The sequence below is a fragment of the Ixodes scapularis genome, unplaced genomic scaffold (genome assembly GCF_016920785.2).
Source record: "Ixodes scapularis isolate PalLabHiFi unplaced genomic scaffold, ASM1692078v2 PGA_scaffold5__190_contigs__length_132052651, whole genome shotgun sequence".
Lineage (NCBI taxonomy): Eukaryota > Metazoa > Arthropoda > Arachnida > Ixodida > Ixodidae > Ixodes > Ixodes scapularis.
This window is the reverse complement of record NW_024609880.1, coordinates 124,121,250-124,142,854: the sequence shown is the minus strand read 5'-3', so window position 1 is coordinate 124,142,854 and position 21,605 is coordinate 124,121,250. Positions and strand designations below refer to the sequence as shown.

Below are 21,605 nucleotides of genomic sequence, written 5' to 3'. Positions count from 1 at the left end.
TGCTCGCCACCAGCGCAATCGGTTCGCGGGAAAAGCCATGGGCCGCCCGGCTTCGTTTGCTATATCGAGTGTCCCAGCCATGGGAGTTGGATATAAAAAGACAACGCTCCTATACTATGACATGTGATTTTCAAGGGGATGTTTGGACTGTTTGATATAAAAAATAATTCGAAATACCCGAGTGTGATATAACCTGGCTCGACCGTAACACATTCTGCATTAAAAACTGAATCTAGCCAAAAAAAACACGAAAGAATTCAAAAGCCTAAGTGCAATATTTTTGGCACCCCTCCCTTTTCAGTTACATGTAGTAAAAGGTTTTAGAACGCACCTCTGGGGCGCCCGTTTCTGGCTTGTGCGTGGTCGGCGTAACCGCGCGTCGCCATAATGGGACGTCTCCCATAATGACGTCACGTGTGTCGTCATTATGGCTTTATTAAAGATGGGCTAAAACCTGCTCCGGAACTGCCTGACTGTGACTGCGAGAAGGACACTGAGGAACTCTTTGTTGAATCTAAAATGATTCACCTTTTTTGGTCAGACAGTGAAGGCGGCGACTATGATGGATTTTGTGAATGTCAAGTCGGAAGGCACTTTGTAAATGACGGATCATAGGAGTCATAATTTCGTATCATGCAAGCATTTTTCTTCGTGCAAATAAAATACCTGAGATATTTTCAAGATTTGTTCTTTACCAAATGTATTTTTACGTACGACACCAAGAGCAGGGTACCTAAAAAAAAATGTCAGCCAAAACTGGCGCCTTTGGAGTATATACGCCGGGTGCGGACTATCTAAGACAACTCCTTTCTTTTCAGCTGAAATTAGCCCCTGCGGACTATACACCGGGCGCAGACTATAGTCCGGAAAATATGGTACAAACCATGCCTGGAAAAAGTGATTTTTCTTTATGAGAACCGGTGCACCGCAGAGAAACTGCACTCGCAAAATTGCCACTTCAGGAATCACTTCCCTGTATTGCATCGTGTCATGAGGGCACTTACTCGAGTTCTCTCGAGTACTTGATGTGACATTCAACAATGAAGTAGAATCCAGAGCACTTTAGCATTCGTCACCTCTGGATGTTGGCACTAGGTGAAACACTTGTCATCATTCTAAGCGGACATCCTCTCGAGGGTCAGTCTGGGAACGCGCCCCCCTGCCGTTTGCTCCCAGGGTACCGCATGAAGATCCGCGACCAGGAGGAGCCCAGCAACACTGGGCGCCTGCACGTGGACTTTGCCAAGGCACGGGATGACCAGTACGAGTGGGAGTGCCGCCAGCGTGCCCTGCAGCGGGAGATGCGCCACCGGGAACGCCTGGACCGGGAACGGCTTAGGCCGCCGTCCCCTCCTCCTGTCGTCCACTACTCGGATCACGAGGCGCAGCAGCTCACCGACCGACTCAAAGGTGGGGACCTCCGGTCATCTCGTCTGTTGTCCCCCGTCTGGGACTGCGCCGGAAGGTTGGCTGGCCTCCCTAAGGAACACATGGTATCTACCTTCGAGTAGTTTCATTCTGTTGAAGTGTGATGCGGTTATGGGGCACTCTTGCCTTCAGCAGGTGTGGTTAATGCACTATTTGCTTGTAGAGGTGAAAGATGACACTGTGCCGAGATGTGCCTCTTCTTGCAGCATCTCCAGCAGACAAGACCTTCGAGCTTGCCATCTGACTTAGGGTTGTGCTTGCAGAGGGGAATAGTTTTCCTTTTGTTCCTTTGTATGTATTCTCGTGGCCTCTATCCATTTGCAACAGGTCGAGGAGAAAGAGTGACGAGATCTTCGAATCTGGGATCTGTCGAGGACGTTTTAACAGAATGTGTTATAGGGCTGGGTTTCACGAGAAAAGGAACACACTTGACCCACAAATCATATAACCTTATGATGTCACCTGACTTGATGTTATGTGAAGTCATGGTGTCATATGACGTCATGTGACACCGTGACGTCACAGACGCCTGCGTCGTGACGGTGTCTCATGATGTCACACTTATACATGATGTGCCCAGCACATTCACAATGCGTGTCATTTATATCAGAGTTTATCAGATATGATTGAGTTCTCGAGTTTGGCCCAATGAGTGTTTGTAGAGGGTGTACTCATCTATTTGTGTTTGCTCCAGAATTCTTAAATATTTATATCGTGCATCCTAGCTCTGAATTCCGTCTCTGATTTAGCGCTTGGTCACAATGGCCACAACTTGGTGACAGTACGGCGTTTGGAACGCATCTCCAACTGATGTGTTTACCATAACATCCCCTGAGATGGCCCACCTAAAATCAAGAGCCCATCGGGTGAAAATAGAGTGGGCTAACCTTCGGTGTACGATCGAGAAAAGTTGAAAATATGCTATTTTTAGGTCATGTGTCCCTTTTAAGCTTGTGATCGGCGAGAGGGGCAACGAAGCAAAGATGACTCTACTTCCCAGTCAGCAACGTCCACTCATATCCCGCCGTAGCTAACTAGCCGTATCTATGCCGAGGCCGTCATTGATCCCAACACTACAATCACTAGGGGTACGCTATCTTTCGGTGTTTAAAGAAATGTCGGAAATCGAACCAAAAATAGGGGGCGGGCCATCTTTTGGGGTTGCAGTACCTCCCAGGGTATTATGGTAGTGCCTATTCCACCTAAACTGGTTCCAAAGTGGCAGCAATAGACGTCACAAAAAGCAGGAGTGTCACACTGTCAGACGTCGCGATCCTGGCAGTTGGGCATAGAAGCCCCCGTAAAAAGCAGGAGAGAATGGGAGCATCACCGTCGTCGCGGCATTCCAACTCTTGACGGCCGAAGCTTTTGTGGTCTGTCAAGCTAGACAGTGACCTGTAGCAGAACAGGCGTCTGCTACACCGCTGCTGGGACGCTACCAAGGTCACTGCTGACGACAACGTGACACTTCCGTGACGTCGTTGGGCTGAGATCGGGGGACCACTTTTTAAGGCGTGGTGAACAGACCAGTTGGAGAACCATTCCAGGTGCTGGCGGCCAATTCGGGTCTGAGGTGCACCGTCCCCTCGTGCGATGCGCAGGGGAGGAGTCGTTCCAGAAGGCGGTGCAGGTGCTGACGGTGTGGCTGGACCGGGGGGAGTGCAGCAAGCGCAATGCGGGCCACTTCTACTCGATGCTTCAGACGGCCAACGGCCACATACGCCGCCTGCTCCAGGAGAAGAAGGACCACCAGGCCGAGATGGACCGTGCCAGGGCGCTGTTCGCCCAGAGGCTGCAGGGCATTCTCGTGCAGCGTGAGCACTCCAGACTCTTTCTCGACCTTCTTTTTCTACTTTGGAATGCGTCGTTTGGGGCAGTATGTGCGTAGTCTCATGGTCGTTTCATTCCTGGTGGCCATGACGGGTTCGTTTGGGACTTAGGCTTGCTACTTTGGGGATGGCTTGGATAGTGGAAACTGCTAATAGTAGTACTTTCTGAAGCAATGCATTATAGTGGTTACAAGGTAGTTGGTACAAGGCGTTAGGTGATGTTTTGTAAGGTGAAATGTTGCAGAGATCTGTGCTGAATTATTCAAGAGTCTGCAAACAATGAATTTTAGGATGGCAAATTGGTGTTATCAACCTTGCAGGTATTGGTTCTTATTGAAGTTATACCTTATATAGGTTACAAGGTTGACGAATGAAGACATTAAGGGATGGTTCTGAGATAAGATGCAGTGTAGATAGTATGTGGAAAAAACCTTCGAGAGCCAGCAAATAATAAATTCTAGCATGGCCCATTGGTGTTATCAACCTGCTCTGTTCCGATATAGGAGCCTTTTTGCTTCGGCCATTATGACATTCTCTGAAGTCGCTACCCGGCCTGTACAGGCGGTACTACATGATTATGGGAGGAACTGATCAAGTGGTGGGACTTACAACCATGTCTGAATCTTATACATAGATATGTAGTATATACATATCAACCATCAAAAACTGGTTGCTTGGTGCACATTTTTGAGCTGCCTATAATAAAATGCCAACCAACTCGTATCAAGTGAGTACTTAAATTCCTTTATCCCCAGTTATCTCAAGTGCAGTGGGCAGTCGATTTCCTTGGCCCAATTTCTAATAGTACCAGAAAGAGGTGGCATCCTTTTGCATATACTTTATAATAGCTAGAGATGTTGTCAAGTGGTATGGGAGTTATTGTAGCTGTCTTATCTATAGAATGTGCTTGCCGTTTGAGTTGTTCCGTCCCACTCAAGCCGCTGTTGAGGTAAGTGCAGACTTTTATTATTTTCTGCGAGATCAAGAAACCTTTCGAACCAGCCTTTTGTTGTTTAAGTTTGGTAATTGGTTACGTGATTAGAAGGGTGAGTAATTCACGAGGTGTCCCCACTTTTAAGTTGTAACAGAACTTAGCTGGTGGAGGATCGAGTAATGCCTTCAACGTTACTATAATTTATTTATATAATTATACATCTATTCTTTTAACACCAAATAAAAATAATCTTGTAGAGAATGCATCGCCTCATGTAAATATGTAATCTCATACAGCAGGAGAGTGAATGTTATTCTAAAGCGAGTACAGAGGTATGCTGCTCAATGACATGTGGCGGAAAAGCTTGCACTCCAGACTAAAAGAAGACCAGCACAGTTTGAACTTCTGCCGATTTCAATGTAGCAGGTGCATGGACATTGTACTGGTGTCACACTCACTACTGTGTAGTGCGTGCTAATTAAAAACATTAAGGTTAGGAGCTAAACTGCACCAGTCTCTACCTTGGAGACATAAGATGCTATTTCAAGGCAGACTGACACGTTCCTGTATGAAAATTCATACTTGAGAGTTGATGCAGTTTAAAAGTGAGCGCTACTGTCTTAGGCACACACACAAAAGGAAAAGATTTTGTTCTGTTCTTCTCTGCAAGACTTCTGCACTCTCAGCCATTCTCATTGCACCCTGCACTGTTGCTCGAGGTGGACAAAAGTGAAGCCGCATATATAGCTCTCATATGGCAGTTTGTGGGTGGTAAGTGCAATGGCCCTTTTTTTTTCTTCTCTTGTTTCTTTCATGTCCCATCTGGGTCTTGTTCTCCCTTTCTCCTCCCCTCGCTCTCTGTCCTGGTGGCATCTCCTCTCCTTCCGGAAGTGGGCCAAATTGAGAAGGTATTTGCGGTGGCGAGCCACCAAAAGGTCTGGGACCATTTCACCAAGGCGCAGCGGAAAAACATCGACGCCTGGCGCAAGCAGTCCGAGGTGAGTGGTGCCGAGCTCTCTGCCGTTTTTCGGTCTGCTTGGGACGCTTGGATAGCTGACGTTTGGAAAGATGAACCTCCCAACACGGACAATTTTGTTTTCCGACAGAAGTGTTCCAAAAGGACGGTGCTTACACCAGGTGCCCTAGTGCTGCACAGTGAAATACCATTTGAACAAATTGAATAACAGAAAATTTGCTTAACTGAAGGCATCGAATACAATAAAATTTTGCTGCGGACTTTTCCGGAAGTTTATTTATCATAAAGTTTGTTCAACGGTAGTTTGTTCAAGTGGTACTTCATTGTAGCTACATCTGCTTGCTTGTCATGTGCCGGTAAAAGGTTAATGTGCTAGCATATTCAGTTGCTTCTACGGCGTACTTCATTTGAGGGCGAGAAACTCGGTTGAATCAGGATTTGGAGGCTCAGACGCAACTCAGCACGGCCAATGTGTGCTCAGCATAAAAATCTTGTGTTGGCCAAGAAAAATATGAAGGAAGAAAATCTAGTAGGGAGTGATGAGGTGAGGGTGAGTTGTCATACCGTAAAGTCCTGACCAAGCGTTCACCCGAAATTTGGAGTTCATCTCAAAACTCCGGAAGATGGGTGTCGGTTAGGTCAGAGAGCAGAAGTTCAGAAGGGGCGCGAAGTAGGTTGGCTTCACTGCTTTGTACCGATGTGCATGGGTTAAGCTTCGCGGCTTTGCACTGTTGCACGTGGGTTGGTTTAACTTCACCGCTTTTGCCGGCGCTCGCTGGTTAAGCTTGACCGCTTTGCACTGGCCTGCTCGGAGAAGCAACCGGCCTGCTCGGAGAAGCAACCGAAGTAGAGTTTAGCCAGGTTGGCTCAAAAGTCTGGGGTGGGCACTTGATACGTCCTTTGCTTTCTTTTTTTCTCAAACGCTTTATAAAGTGGCGGGTGGGTGCTTATTGAGACGTGCATTCTTGGTATTTTACGGTGAATGCTCAAACCTGCGTTTTGAGAACTGAGGCCTTAGCTACATATCTTCTTCTTGGGGGCACATGTGTTATGAAAGACATTTGAGTTCCTCAATGGAGAGTGGTAAGTCCCTTTGGTCGGTGCACCGACACCACGGGCGACTCGAAGGTGGTGTGGCATGCGAATGCATTTCCTCATCATTGTTTGGGGCTTGTATCAGGTAAGCTTGTCCTAATGCCCCATGCTTGGCTGCCTGCGAGAGATTTGTTCCTGTTTCCATACCGCGGCATGTTTACGGGCAAATTATGTTGGCCAATCTGCAGGCTTCAGTGTGGTTTGTGACTATGTACTCCGAGGGAAAAGGGGCAGCTGCTAGAAGTCTTTCGTTGCTTCTTCATCGTGGCTGATGTCTTCCATTGTAGCTTTCTCGACAGAACCTGAGGGCAGTTGAGGTCTGTTGATCAGCTCATGGGGACAATTGTGTTTGCATTTCTACTTTTAAATCCACATTTGTAATGTATTATTGAAAAGATTGCAGCTGTATCTTGGGCAGCATTGGTGCGGTACAAGAGTAGGTAGACTAGTTCTATGCGGTAACAACTTTGTCACGGACGAAGTGGCTTCATGATTGTAGCAATGCACGCAGTGAACTCTGCAGCTAGTTTCGGTTGAAAATGTGCTGCAGAGCTGGTATGCAATTTTTCTAACATGCATATTGCGTTGCAACTGCTCTCTAACGGGTAGGCAACCAAGACGTGTTAATTACGACTGGGCTCGCATTTCAACGGCACGGCGGAGGAGGAGGGGTTTAAAAGATCGGCCCTTTTTTTGGTACATCTCAAAAGGCACCCTAAGGGCGTACCATTTATAGGTCCTCCGCGACACGCTGTCACGTAGAAAGTGACGACCCCAGAGTTTCTTCTCTTAGGACTCATCTTTGTTCTGGTGCAACGGCCAGATGCCAATTGCAATGAACGCCGTGATGTCATCAACATGACATCACCATCGAGACACAACATCCCAGACAGGGACACAAAGACTTTAGAGGGGCACCGACACCCCAAGGGTCATATTTTTTTTTATTTTCTAAAACGATGCAGATTGTAATCATAACCACACAAAAAAACGCATCGCGAAAAAAAAATTTCTTTTGTGCGCGCTCTTTTTTATTTTTGTTGCTTTCCTCTCCTGCTCCTCACCTCTTCGCTTCTTTTGATTCGTGACGTCAAAAATCATGAAATTTAGAAATTTTGTAGGCGACATTTCTATAACATTTAATAACAGCAATCTTAAAACATGTTTTTTAATGCAATTGTGGACGCACTACGCCCCTTCTTTTTGAAATATCAAAAATCTGAGTCCGGTGTAATGTCGCCTTCTGGAATTGTATCCTCCCTCAGAAAACATGCCGCCTGGGCAGGCGGCACCGCTTGCACGGAATAAAACCGGTTTTTCTCGATCCGCCGGCGCCCTCATCTCTCGCTCCTTTCCTCCTCGCTTCGGGTCGCGGTGGCGACAGCACGGAGTCATGAAAGAAAGTCGACTCTCAGGACTCCGCAATATTTGACGTCAACACACCGGCGCGGATCACGCGGGAACTTCGAATTCGGCATTTGGAAATGTTTTTTTATTTCACAAATACTGAATTTCCAAATTATGAATTTTGAAGGTTATGTCCCGGTATCATTTTCAATCGTTTCGGATAATAAAAAAAATATGATTTTGATTTGTCAGAGCTCCTATAAACGCTATACATCTAAAAGGAACGAAACACGGACCATCCTTTTTTGGCAGATCAAGCTTTACGTTGCATTATTTTGTTGCGCTTTTTCTCCCACTCCGCAAAAAATATTTAGGGCGTACTATTGCATCCCCGTAGGTATTAAGTACCGTTCCTCTCAACGAGTGGTACGTAGTGAATGTCGTAATACACGTGCGTGAATTGCGGGTCCCCTTCAATTTCGTTTACGACCGTCGTCTGCTATCCTCTATTGTTCCCGCGCCGTTTCCAAGCGCCGGCAGTAGCGAGCTCGGTTGGTCCTTCCAGGAGATCAAGTCTGCCCACCTGGCGGACGTGCTGGACAAGCGGCAGGAGGATGAGATGGACCTTAGTGATGAGGACGACAGCCCTCCCCCCAAGACGTCCAAGCCATCAGAGAGCAGCTCAGGTGGAGAGCCCCCGCAAACTTCTTCCCACCTGTCTTGATATGAATGAGCATCTTATCATATATGATATATGATCATATATGTAGGGTTGTTCGCTTTCGGGTAAAACCCGATTTTACCCGATTTTTACACCCCGAACATGTTTCAGGACAATTGGGTTAAACCCGATTTCTCCCCGAATTCCAAAACCACGTAACCAACCTATTCATTTTTACGCCTTAGGGATTTGCACACACGCTAGCTACCCTACCTGGGGACAACGGTAACCTATAGTTTATTTGGCAAGCTGCATGCACCACTGTGGACGCCACACGACTCTCAACTACCCGCCCTACGAGCGCGCCTAACTCACCATGATATTCTACGGAGGCCGGCTGAGGAAAAGCGACAATAGGCATTGGGGCCTCGGAGGGTCATTTTTGTCCCCCCGCTGTGCAGGTGGAACCACCTCGGACTGCCACTAATCTTCGGCCCTGCTGCACGCGGCTTGTGAAATGCACTATCAATCCCTTTTCGACCGCTGAGGTGTCGACGCCCAGCCTGGTCTCTCGGGTAGCATGGCCATCTCGCTGGCGTCCAACGCTTCTCACGAACAACGTCCGAGTCAGTCAGTCGCGTAATTGGACCGGGAAACTTAACAGGTTTATTCCATGGCGAAATATCTGATCTGAAGACGACCGTCCCTCGAATGGTCGGGGTTTTTGTTGACACCTGAGGGAGAGGAGGATTCCGTGGGCGGTGTTTCCTTTGAAGCGACTACAATCGCAGCTGGAAAACCCTGTTGTTCTCCCGATTACCAGCTTGAAACAGACCCCTAAATTTAACGCGTTAGCATTAAAAACCTCGTAATACGCCCAGACTAAAAAAAAAAAAAGAAAAAGATTGTATTACTGAGTATTTTTGTAAATTAAACCTGAATTTCGGAATGTTTCCACAAAAAATTTTATTTCTCCCCGATTATCAGCTTGAAAAATAGCACCCGATTTTTACCCCCCGAATTTAAAAAAATATAAAACCCGAAATCGAACAACCCTACATATATGATATGAATAAGCATATAAACTGCTTCTCTAGAGTGTCGAATCAGTGTCGCTGCGTCTTATTTGCAGACCGGCCTCTCGCCGTATAAATGTTTGCAATGTCCGTTTTACTCTTTCTTTTTTGCTGCGATAGGTTTCATTGTCAAGGTTTCCTTGCAGTTCTCTGTGCGTGTTTCGTGCGAGTCGTCGCACGACGTCGCAGTGTCCCGTGACATTGCGTAAAATTGCTCCGCTGAATTTAGAGGGAAAATTTCTCCATTATGTTTAGCGGAGAGAGATAAAGACATATGAAGATGGGAATATTGTTAGGATAATCTTTATTTGCTCAAGCAGATTGGGAAAAAGGGGTAGTATGAAGCGCCACCTCAGAACGGTGGCTATCATGCCACAGAGGGCGGCCTGGAGGAAGAGCGGTCTGTGTGCCGTTTGCAGGGGGAGGGGGATACCTTTAGGATAAGCTGTATTTGATAAGGGGGGAGGGGTGGTATGAAGCGCCACCTGAGAACGGTGGCCGTTGTGTTGAAGAGGGTAACCTAGAGCAGTAGTTCTCAACTAATGATGTTTCGCGGATCCCTTGTGGATCGGCGGATATGATGGAGGACCCCGTTTGTGGTGAGGGGAAGGGAAAGGTATAGGTTATTTATGATAATGATATAACTAAGGTCTAGTTGGAAGTATACATTCCTCATTGACATACACGCGAGAAAACTCACCCAAACATTGGAGAATTTCTTCTCAATCTGAACAAAAGACGGCTTTTGTTGCTGGGTTGACTGATGAAGCGGGGCTTCACGGACCCCTTGATAGCCTTCGCAGACCCCAAAGGGTCCCTGGACCCCTATTTGAAAACCACTGACCTAAAAAAAAAAAAAATTGGGTTGTGTGTATGTTTATACAGCCTAGAACTTGGTCTGCCTCACAGGGGCGACGAGTCTCCCAGCTGTAGATCAGAAATTTAGCCAGTGCGGTACAACCGCTAGCCTGGGGTCTTTAACGTGCATCACGCAGTAGTGATACACGACCGCACGCCGGTATGATGCTCATCCAGATCGAAACGGGCAGGGTTGGGGCTCGAACCCAGGATCCCTGGGTTCTGCAGTGCGAGCTTTCACTCCACGTGCTCCGAGCTGGTGTGCGCTAGACCACTCAGCCACCGATCCCCCCAACCACTGACCTAGAGGAAGCGTGGTGCATGTGCCGTCTGCAGGAGGGGGATATCTTTAAGATAAGCTTTATTTGATGAGAGGGGGGGTGGGGGTGGTATGAAGCGCCACCTGAGAATGGTGGTCGTCGTGACGCAGAGGGTGACCTAGAGGAAGAGGAATGCGTGTGCCGTCTGCAGGAGGGAGATACCTTTAGGATAAGCTTTTTTGGTAAGAGGGTGGGGGTGGTATGAAGCGCCACCTGAGAACGGTGGTCGTTGTGTCGCAGAGGGTGACCTAGAGGAAGAGGAATGCGTGTGCCGTCTGCAGGAGGGAGATGCCTTTAGGATAAGCTTTTTTGGTAAGAGGGTGGAAGTGGTATGAGGTGCCACCTGAGAATGGTGGTCGTCGTGAAGCAGAGGGTGGCATAGAGGAAGAGGAATGCATGTGCTGTTTTCAGGAGGGAGATATCTTTAGGATAAGTTTTATTTGATAAGGGGGTGGGGGTGGTATGAAGCACCATTTGAGAGAATGGCGGCCGTCCTTTTCCCCGTGTCGCAGAGGGCGGCCTGGAGGAAGAGGAGTGCGTGCGTCGGCTGCAGGAGGAGGGGGACTCCCTGCGCTGCCAGCTGGAGGCGTACCGCAACGAGGCCCAGGTGCTCAAGGTGGAGCAGGAGCACCGTGAGCAGCAGCTGCACTTGCTCCAGCAGGCCCTGCAGGGGCTGCAGCAGCAGAGGGCCAGGGACTGCCAGGAGCTGGCCAGGGTGGGTCGAAAAGGGCTGAGGGGTCACCCGGAGTCACTCTGCCACGCAGCTCCGGGGAGGGAGGTCATAAATGAGACTCGAAACCTAAACTTTTCAACAACCGACGAATTTTGAAAGTTTAGATGGCCCTCTCGGAGATTGCAAACATTTTTAACGAGTAAACAACTTCATGTTCACGGGCTGAATGTTTCGCAAGTTTTGTCAAGTGTGGGTTTTTGGGAACATCTTGTAGGCACAAAAGTTTCCAATTGGGAATGGTACACAACATATTCGTTACCATAGGAACATATTTGTGTGATCTATTGTTCGCAATATTTTTTGTAAGTTGTTAGATCCCTGAAAACTAGGTCCTCGCAAAAATTAAATCATATACAGTGATCCCCGCTTTAATGTGGAAAGACCTCAATGTACGGAATTTCATTCCCGCACACACGAAGCCTTATGCTATGTTTGCAAGCTTAAACCGGTGGTTTGAAACAACTAACCTTTCTTTGATACAGGTTTTTTTTAGACTAGGCTAATAACATCCCAGTCACATTGCAAAGGTTCTCTATAGACCATTCCATTAGGGTCATAGCAGAGAAAGTAATAGAGAGAAAACAATGCTCCCCCCTCTCACCCTCATGTCGTCTGCTCCGCCGAGTGGGCAGTACCTAGTATCCGGCTAGCGTGCAAACTTTGTTTAAAATCGCTTCATTTTGGAAATTTCAAGCGCAGATGCGCAGATTTTGGTATGCCAGTAATTGTGTAATACTATGCTAGATAAAAATACTAACAGGGTCCAATTGCGCTGTTACCTGCGTGCAAATTTAAAAAAAATAGGGAAACTGTGCCATATTGGCCGGTCTCTCCAGCAAAAAGTAAATCTGGTTGCTGTACCTTTTTTTACTATACAAAGTTCGTACTGATATATTCCTTTAGCGACCATGAGTGGAAGTCTGAAATAATAAATAAAAACGTGCTCTCCTGCCGCAATACACGCAGTAGTTGAGGGTTGTAATGCCGGCTGACTCAACTGCTATTTAAGTAATGGAAAAAAGATATGCTAGTTGATCATTTACCGAAATAGAACAACAGAGAGCTCTAGGCTGATTTTGGAGTAGCCACAACTATTCCAAGAACGCAAACCACTTCGCAACGGCAGCCACGAGCGAGAGTTCAATGTTCCGTACAGCCCGCCACTACAGCCCTAAGATGGAGAATGGCAACCTCCCGCTTTGTCGTCTGCTAGCGGAGTCGTGCGCGTGCCCTCTCTCTCGTTTTACCCTGCCGTACCCGCTGAAGTTCCCGGATGTGTGGAGAGGGCGCTGCTGTTGAACAAAATGGTGCCGCCCAGAGAGCGCTAAATAAAATGGTCTATAGTCGGTGACAGGTTAAGAATTTGTCGCATGCTCCGCCTCCATCTCGAGCTTTCTGCCTTATGCCAGCTTGCGTGTACTGCACAAAAGTAGTGAAAGTTTTGTTGTTGGGTTTGGCTGTGGCAGAAGTTCTGATCTACTTTGCTCCACAGCTGAGGGCCGCCAAAAGCACGTCGGAGGCCTCTTCCGAAAGGGAGGCATCTTCGGCGTCTGGCTCCAGGAACGAAGTGTCGTCGTCCACTCAGGTGGCAGGCATCAGGATCACGGAGAAGGACGCCAAGCTTATTGGTGAGTCCTTACGACTGGAAGCCGACACTCGGTCGCGGGCCAGGAAGTTCTCGGGGGTTTTATGCTCGCAGAAGCGGTTACTTCTTGTGGGTGCTCTGGATGCGTAATTATGATGCGATTCTTTTAGATACTGGGTATTCCCAGGGCCTGAAAGGGGCCCTGGGTGTTTCAAATGAATAAAAATTTTTGTTTTACATGTGCCAAGCACCAAATTTGCACCATGATCTGCGAAAGGTATCGTGAATCGTAAGCGAGCATGTTACACGGCATGCACCCGTCTGCCCTGGTTGTGAAAATCGAAAGCGAAGTTTATTTTGGGGTAGTTTCAGTTCAAAGTATGATGCCCGAATGTTCTTTTTGGGGTTGTGCCACTCTGTGTATCTGTACACACCCGATGCCTGCAGCATGCAGTCGCAGAAACTAATGCAAACAAATAGCTCTAACCAAAATGGTTTCGTATGACCAGTCGAAGTTAAGAGCTCGAGCCAAGAAACACTCCTTGTGCTCCAAAGCAAGCAAGAGGAAGAGTACTCTAGTTTTGAGAATTCATGGGTGCTTCGAGGAATCCACGATTCGCAAAATAATGTGTACCACCTATCACGTGGTGTCCAGCCTCACACCTCAGGTGTGAGGCTGGAAAACTATGGGGCGGAGGTGGCTTCGTGGCGCACGGAAAACTCGTCTGAAGCTTACAAAATCGACATACCCGTGACAAAATGTGCATTGCAGATTTCGCGATGCTTGTTCGGCTGCCATTTTGAACCGTCTAGCTTCTTTCTGCTCATGGCTGCTACCCAACCTTCTCTGTTTGCAGGATACGGCTTGGCCAACAGAAATCTAAAAAGCCTCGCCGTTTTATGGATTGGAAAAGCAATTCATGCAACTGCATGCGACACAATGTGCTGACATTACGACGAGCAAAAATACCCACAATGCACTTCTCGCTTTCGCCGCAGCCTGGAAATGGCGGGCATGCTTATTTGCTTCCCTTTCAAACAGTGGACGATAGCAATGCTATCTTTTCCATAGAGGTAATAGGTATGGCAATCTAGAGCAGTGGTTCTCAAATGGGGTTCCGCAGACCCGCTGGGCTCTGAATAGCCCTCGACTCCTCTTTTCTTGAAATAAAAAGTGTTTTTTGTTGTACTGGCTAGGTGGCACAACCTACTGCCCGTTATAAAGGGCACAACCATTACCATCTATCCGTCCATTCATCGTTTTACTTGATGCTTCTCACTTCTGCCACTTCTCTCGCCTCACACGGGAGCAGAGGAGGGAAGATTTTTTTTACTTAATCCACACATCAAAATCTGTCACTCCTCCTGTAAGGGATGCCATTTTCACACTGCAATTAGACGTCTTATTTTATACCCTACCCCTCTTCCCATCACTGTGGCGGGTGCCCAAGGAGTTCCTGACACATCCATGCTTGAGAACCACTGATCTAGAGAAAAAGGTCCCATGCATTTCGACTACTTTGAAACGTTGCGGTAATGTCAGGGGGCGGTCCCAAAAAGTGCATATCGCTGGCGGCACCTCGATAAACACAAAGAACTGGCAAAACATCACGTGTGAGGTCTGTGCCTAGTTCTTTTCTAGCTTACTTTGCAGAAAAACACCGGCATTGCGCACTGCATACAGAATGTTAGCGCCACTTCCAGCCGCTATGACGGGGGAAAAAATGCTTCCGGTTCTCCTACGCTTACTTTGTGTTTAAGTGGGTGTGCAACGACTTTCGGTTCCCTGTCGAGAAAATTGCATGGGAGCTAAGCTCTGTAAATGCCCCAGTGTCATACTTTTAAGCTGCTGATAGGTACGAGCACGAACAAAATGTCGTAAGTGAAGTTATTTCGATTATCACGAGACGAGGAATGCCGCCGAGCTTGGGCGATTGCATGACGACAGCATTGGCAGAAGGTGTTAGCCTACTTCAGTGTGATGCCGACAGATGACGCAATGCTGCAAACACAAGGATGCGGCATCTTGACCGACCATCTCCGTACAACGATGGGCCATTACGGCACATACAAATGCAACGTGCACGGTGCTCTGGGAAAGAATCCTCGAGTACTGAAGCAAGTGAATCAAAACATGAGAAAATTGTGCATTGGAGAGATTCGCGTCGAGGGGAGCATAATTAAAACTTTCGGAAGATTGTCCGCTAAAACAAAGACCCGGCTCGGTGACCCCTGCAAAGAAGGTCTGTGCATATCTTCGGTGCTTGGGGAAGGTAGGTGCCTATCGCCGATGCCTGGCCATTCATGAAGTAATTGAACATTCTTAGGTATTTGTGGCTTTTAAGTTGTTCTCGGTTATATGGACCAGGCTAGTCTAACTTCTTTGAGGAACAAGTGCTCTTACTTTACGCTCGGGCAAAGAGGAATGGATGTTGGTCCCATATAAGTAAATTTAGGGAGGTGCCGCGGTTAGTCCTTGGCGGTGAGACTTTTAAAGTGTGCGCTACTCATTGAAGGTCCTCAAAAACAAGGAAAAACAACAGCCGACCAGAAGTAGCATAAGTACTCCCTCCGGAAGTTCGGTCATTATTTGTTTTTGTTTACCTCCACACGCCCCGTATAAGAGTATAAATAAATTTGATAAATACTCGAACAACTTCAACTCATTGCAGCAGAACGAACATGCCTAGCCTATTGCCCGCTTTCTTTTTCCGCTTTGTTGTCGCTCTCTTAATTCCTTTTCTCGGGACGACCGACCTCGGAACTTGGGACTTACCGCATTCTGCTTCCGTCTTTACGCCCCGTGGTCTTCAAGGAAATGGCGCGGCTTTTTTGCGAGTCGTGGATTCTCCACGCTTCCACGCGTGCTAGAAGTACGAAGCAGGTGTCCTAATGCCACCGTGGGATGTGCAGGCCTGATGTCAATGTTTCTTCACCTGCACCCGGCCGGGGCGAGCCTGGACTACCTGTGGTCGTACGTGCACACCCAGGAGCCCTCCCTGCAGCCTTGCGACGTGGAGGTGCTCCTCTCCAAGTTCCCCAGCCTCTTCCTGCTCGAGGTGAACGGCGTCGGCCCCACCCTCGAGAGGCGCTGGAAGTTCGGGGGCTTCGGTGCCCCCGCCTGAGGGCCGCCCGTCCCACCCACTGTGTTTTCTAGTCTCGATTCTCTTCGAAACACTCGTCGGTTAGAGCACACGTCGCAGTCTTGTTGACTGCGTGTAGAGCCACGGTGTATAACTTCAGCTGCTAGGCACCGGAAGCTGCCAGACACCAATGGCAGGATTCACGAAACTGACTTGCAGCCAAAAACGTGCGTAGGACGCAGCCTGAGAACACATCTGTATTCGTGGAACCAAATGATTGCGAGACTTGTACGCCTTACAATGTGCATAACTAGAAATGTTTTAGCTAAGTTGTCGTAGCCTAAGATTTTTGTGAATCTGGGTTTAGAAACTGCGCTGGTAATCTCGATTTCGGTCTCGAAAATTGCCGCTGCGACAGAACGGTTGTCGGCTGTTTTATTGCCGATTTGGTGCATTTGTTTGAGCTTCTCGATTTAGTTTTTGGGGACCCAGTTTTGTGATGCGAATGTAGGCGTACACTATTAAACTTCAACGCTCGTGGCAGACCTTGTGCGTCGGAAAAGCGTCGGTGCGGTATCATTGGGAAGGACAAGCAATGCTTGGTGCAGTCACTTGTCGTAGAAACTGAGCCAGCTTGAACTGTCTCCGTGTCAACGCACGTGATCCTTTCTGACCAATTGTGACGAGGCAACGCAGGGAAAAGAACTGCATTATGCTGGCAGCTAAAGCTGCCTCGTTCAGAAAGGGCCGTATCCCCGTGGTAGAAAAGTCACATTTTGTTCCGTTTATTTGTCCTTACTTCACGTGGAAGTGTGTGCGTCTCGAGAATCGCGGTCGGCCGTGCTTTGAAATCATCCTCACAGTTTTGTCGCCAGAAGCAGTCACTTTGTTCAGAATTCCATGAATGGAGTGTGACAACATTTTAGCAAATGTAGCATTGCTTTGCGTCAATGTGTTTCTCGTTGTACATGTGTCCATTTCATGACAAAATGATAGACACAATTTTTTTACACGTTGCTGTTTCATTAGAGCAAGGAGGATTGTTGTACCTTAGATATGACATAATACTGGTACTGCACCAGCGTATGGTAAGAGACGAACTGGCGGTCTCAAGAACTTTTAAAGAATTATTTTAAAATTTCCCTAATCTTTTTTTCAAGTTTTTCTGGACACGAGTGGAGAAAAACAGTGCTACATGCAGTCTAGAACACTCTGAAAGTGTAGACATGTCACAAGGCAGTCCTAACATTTTCTGAAGCTCTTGGCTTCAAGGGTTAGCCCCGGTGGCATCAAGGGTCAGTGGCACCCAGGACAGTGGCCTGCAACGACATCCCCCCCCTCCCCTCCGCTCTCGTGGGCTGCTGTGCTACACCCCCCCCCCCCCCCCCCCGGTGGCTCCTAGCCCGCTGCACCCGCCCGAGTGCTGCACGCAGAGTGGTCCACCCCCCTCCCTCCCTAATAACGCCACTGGTTAGTGCCATTGTTATTTACTGGTTTAACCAGCCAAGAAGAAGTCTCTGGGAAAATCCGAGAATGTAGAATGTAGGGAAAAGTGATAGTTGAACGTAGCCTGTGATACCAAGAATAGCTTGCTAGGAGAGTAATTAAAGCAAGCATCTCAATGTCAATGTCATGCTCATGGGAACCTGGTTTTATTGATCGAAAGTAGGTGATATTGGTGGCAGTGTAATGCAATCTTAATATTCACACGTATTCTTTTTCCTTTCCAAGATTTTGTTTTTAGTTTATTGTGGAGCTTTTGATATTGCATGCCCATAACATTTTTGGCTCAATGCATACTTTAATTTCACCTCACTCAAAAAATCTCTTGAGCATTGATTTGAATCACCTTCAAGTCTGGGAAACATTTAGTCTTCATCGTGCAGATACATGCCTAGTCCACACATCCGCGCTAGACTTCACTAGGTATGTACTACCAAGGAAGTTTACTCTGTCACTAACGGTTTCGTGGACACATTTTTGATTCTCCCCGTCTCATATTATTGGCAAATTTTGCTTAGATTTTGAAAAATGAATGTGTTTGTGCAGCTCGTAAGAGATACAAATGTCACAAAGCATTTAGAGTGAATCTACAAGGTTAATAGTGGAAGAACAATTAAAGCAAAAATTAATTTAGTACCAGTGGTTACAGTGGCTGGTTTAGATTTGTACAAAAAGTTTGACTTTTGAGTCGCAGGGAACTGAAGTGCTGACAGAACTAAGGGCCCACTGTTGCTGTGTTTCTAGAAGGGAGAGTTCAAGGTGGAACATGACCAATACATACTAGTATATGTGGCCTAGCCCAATAGGCGTCACAATGAGTGTTGCTATGTTTTACTTGTGTCTAACTGTTGCACACATCTTGATAGACGTGAGCATTAGAAATAAGTAGGGGAATCGTCGGAATCGCTGCGGGGGCATCTTTTTGAAAATGTGCCCTGAACTTTTACAAAAGTTACGTGCAGCGTTTTCCGAGACATCCCTTTCGATGCAGCTGTAATTGAAATTGTTTCAAAAGGAAGGCGAGTTCCATGGATAAATAAGGACACTACTAGAGTGGCTGTAGTATTAGAAATACATAATTTTATGCAGCTAATTCTAGGTTTTGTACTGTCCACCAAAGGATGACAGCAGAGAAAAGCGTTTTAAGAACATTTTACCCTCCTTTTTTGGTCTTATGCCGCAATGCTTATGTTCTTAGGCCTTTTTTCTATATATGTTATCGTGAGTGTCCAGCTGTTGCTCTACTTTTTTTTGTGTGCCTTTTGGATAAGTCGCTCACATTCAAGGTTTAGACTTTTCAGCTCCGAAAGAATTCGGTAGCGGGTACAATGTTATAGCAGCATAATTACTCAGAGATTTTGGACAAGTTTTGAGTCACGACAAATACTAAGTCATTTTTTATTTAATTTTACACGCTACGCTTTTTGTTGGGGCCGCATGTTGCCCTAAAGTGCTCCGGTCTGGTGCAATACTCGTGCGCTTCCTCACATTATCTCATTTTTATCCAGGTGCGTTTTCTAGATATGTTGGCAGTGTATGACTCTGTTATTTATTATCTGCATCAGTTATTGTTTGTTGCGTAGCTTGCGTGATTTTGTTAGCTTCTTTTAGGGTAGATTTTATAGCATTTCTGCACCATGCTTTTATGGAGCAGAAGCCACCACGAAGCTTGGGAATTTTCACTTCATCACTGGCGCATGGTCTGCAGGGGTGTGTTTGTTTAAACAACGTAATTCCTAAAACTAAATGTCATTGATAAGCCTACATATTTTTGGCACCAGTTATCTACACAAAATATAAATGTGCCCTCTTCCCGCTTTGCAAAAATTTAGTTGTTTTGTGGAACTTGTTGTCTAGTGTGACGTTTATTTTGTGTTAAATAGTAGTGTGCTGAAGCGTACTGACTGAAAATTGATGGTTGTGATCTTTGCTCGTTGTACGATGGGAACAACTGGCCTGGTGCAGGGGACCTGGATTTGCTTCACCCTCATGCATTTGTGGCATTTAGCGAACCTTGCATGCAAGCGTTCGGCTGATGTTTGCGAAGAATACTCACATTTAGCCCCTTCGATTTGACAATGCTCTTGGTGCTTTTTGTCGCGAGTGTTCACCCGATGTTCTGCGGTCTTTCCAAAAGCTTGCGTAGTCAATTACAACTAAAGAAACACAAGGCGGGGCAATTACTGTACTCGCGCTTTTTGCTTCAGGATTCGGCCTGTGTTCTTATCGGATAATGCAGCAACGTCATTGGCTGCAGGGGTTTAATTGGACGCTTGAAAGTCACCACGCTCTGCATTTCATAAACTGCCGGCGACTATAACATTCGTTACTCGTTATTTAATAAGTGACATATCAGGGGTTCCAAAGAGCTACCAAATTATGAGCCAGGGGTCGAAGAATGATGAAGGGCTGGAAGAACACTGTGCCACTGTGATTGCTGTCAGCCAGCATGCTAGACACAAAATGGTAGCGTCACATTAAGCGGGCTCGATCGTACGATTGTACAGTTGGCTTTGCTCTGTCACATGGCGCTGACCCGCAAACTGTTATCGTACGAAATGGCTCGTTCAAAAATCCGTATTACCATATAAATGCCAATATGAAGCCGTACTGACTGCTACGAATATACTAGTATAATAGTCCCTGCAGTTCTGTTATGTTGATATGGGGATTTCAAAACCTGCCTAAATTCTCAAAACGTAGATTCCCGACAGACCCGTCTCTCGTTCTGAATGAAAGCAACATTCCAAAGAAAGTTTCATATTTGTTTGTTCTCACGTTAGAGCATAAACATCAGTCCTAACTTTCGAGGTCACTGGACGCAGGCAATTATGCCTGGGTCGCTGGAAAGACGTGCCGTGCCTAGTTACTAAAATGGGCAAAATGGTAGCACCTTTCGTGGCAGATTCAGTCGGAGTAAGTTTTTGGCAGGAAAGATCGATCGGATCAAAAATATCATTTCGTTAATCACATTGCACCTCCATGCAACAACCGTACCTTGTACATGCGGTTGACCTCCGTCTATCTTGACACGACCACTCTGGTCTATGCAGCCATGTTTACATTTTTGCTGTATTTCGTTTTCACCTCAAGAACCATAGTAAAAAAAAAAAAAAAAGGTTTTGCTCGTCACAGAGGGTTACTAATTTCCCCCTTTATGCGGTGAATTAAGAGGCTGGTATGCTCGTTAAGGTTTGTTATTTTATCAGAACGCAGACATCCCAAACACAGAAAGCATTCTGTTTTCTTTTTTTTCTGACAACCAAATTTTGTAAGAACTACTTTGTGCAGCCTGTGAGTAGGGTTCTGTGCTTTCAATAAATACCGATAAACTTCTCGAATTAACCCCCGAGCCGGTTTTATTGACACCAGGGAAAACCATAAAACCCCAAATAAAAAATGCCCTCGAATGAGAAAAACAAAGAAAAAAACAAAACAAGGTTGACGTCAAGAAAATCTTTGCCTACAGCTTCATTTGGTGTTGACTGGGGACACAGCTCCCAACAAACTGTCCAGGGGGCGGCTTCTTTCTTCCAAACCACGCGTCTTATCTCCTTCTTGTTCTTTATCGTTACGGGGACGTTTTCTTAGTATTGTGGCCACGCGTATGTTCCCTGGAAGTTTGAGAATCCTACGCCTGTTTTTTTTCAACATAATCCCCGATAAACTCCTATTTTTTGTCCAAAAATTTACACCAAAAATCAGCGAATCTTTGGGGAAAAATAAACGCCTAAAACATGCCCCCGGGATTTGAAGAAAAATAAACCTTGAAGGACACCCTACCTATGAGCTATGCTCAAAACTTGCTTTTTCTTGAGGTGACTACGAATATAGTTCATATCACTTGAGATGGCTCAACGTTTGGAAGCGTGAATGGGGTCAAGCTCAGAAACACCCCTGCACAGAAAGTCTACGGATGGTGGAATATCTGTGAATTCCTCACCTCTTGCGGTCATTTGTCCGGCGAGGTACGATGATTCTACGCAGATCATGTGTTGGGAGAATTCTGGAGATGAGCACGTAACAGTGCCGCATGCACAAGTGTTTACAATGCACTTTTTGTGGGCTTTGCAAACTATGTGCAGCAAAGATATGCGTTACAGAATTTTTTTGTGTTTGTGTGAACACTCCTGTTTGTCAAAGATGTGCTTGTGATTAAACTGAAGCCAATTACTGC

General features: G+C 46.6%; 1 protein-coding gene across 2 annotated transcripts in view; it reads left to right on the top strand.

Moving 5' to 3' along the window:
• LOC8025292 (ecto-NOX disulfide-thiol exchanger 2) overlaps positions 1-21,605 on the top strand; it is a 27,775-nt gene extending 6,170 nt beyond the window's left edge. For both annotated transcript variants that reach the window (XM_029981909.3, XM_029981910.4), the window contains 7 exons: positions 1,177-1,410; positions 3,030-3,242; positions 5,083-5,189; positions 8,175-8,295; positions 11,037-11,239; positions 12,750-12,885; positions 15,756-21,605. In XM_029981909.3, the coding sequence (XP_029837769.2) occupies positions 1,177-1,410; positions 3,030-3,242; positions 5,083-5,189; positions 8,175-8,295; positions 11,037-11,239; positions 12,750-12,885; positions 15,756-15,967 (1,226 nt within the window). In that variant the 3' untranslated portion in view covers positions 15,968-21,605. The remainder of the gene's footprint in view (positions 1-1,176; positions 1,411-3,029; positions 3,243-5,082; positions 5,190-8,174; positions 8,296-11,036; positions 11,240-12,749; positions 12,886-15,755) is intronic.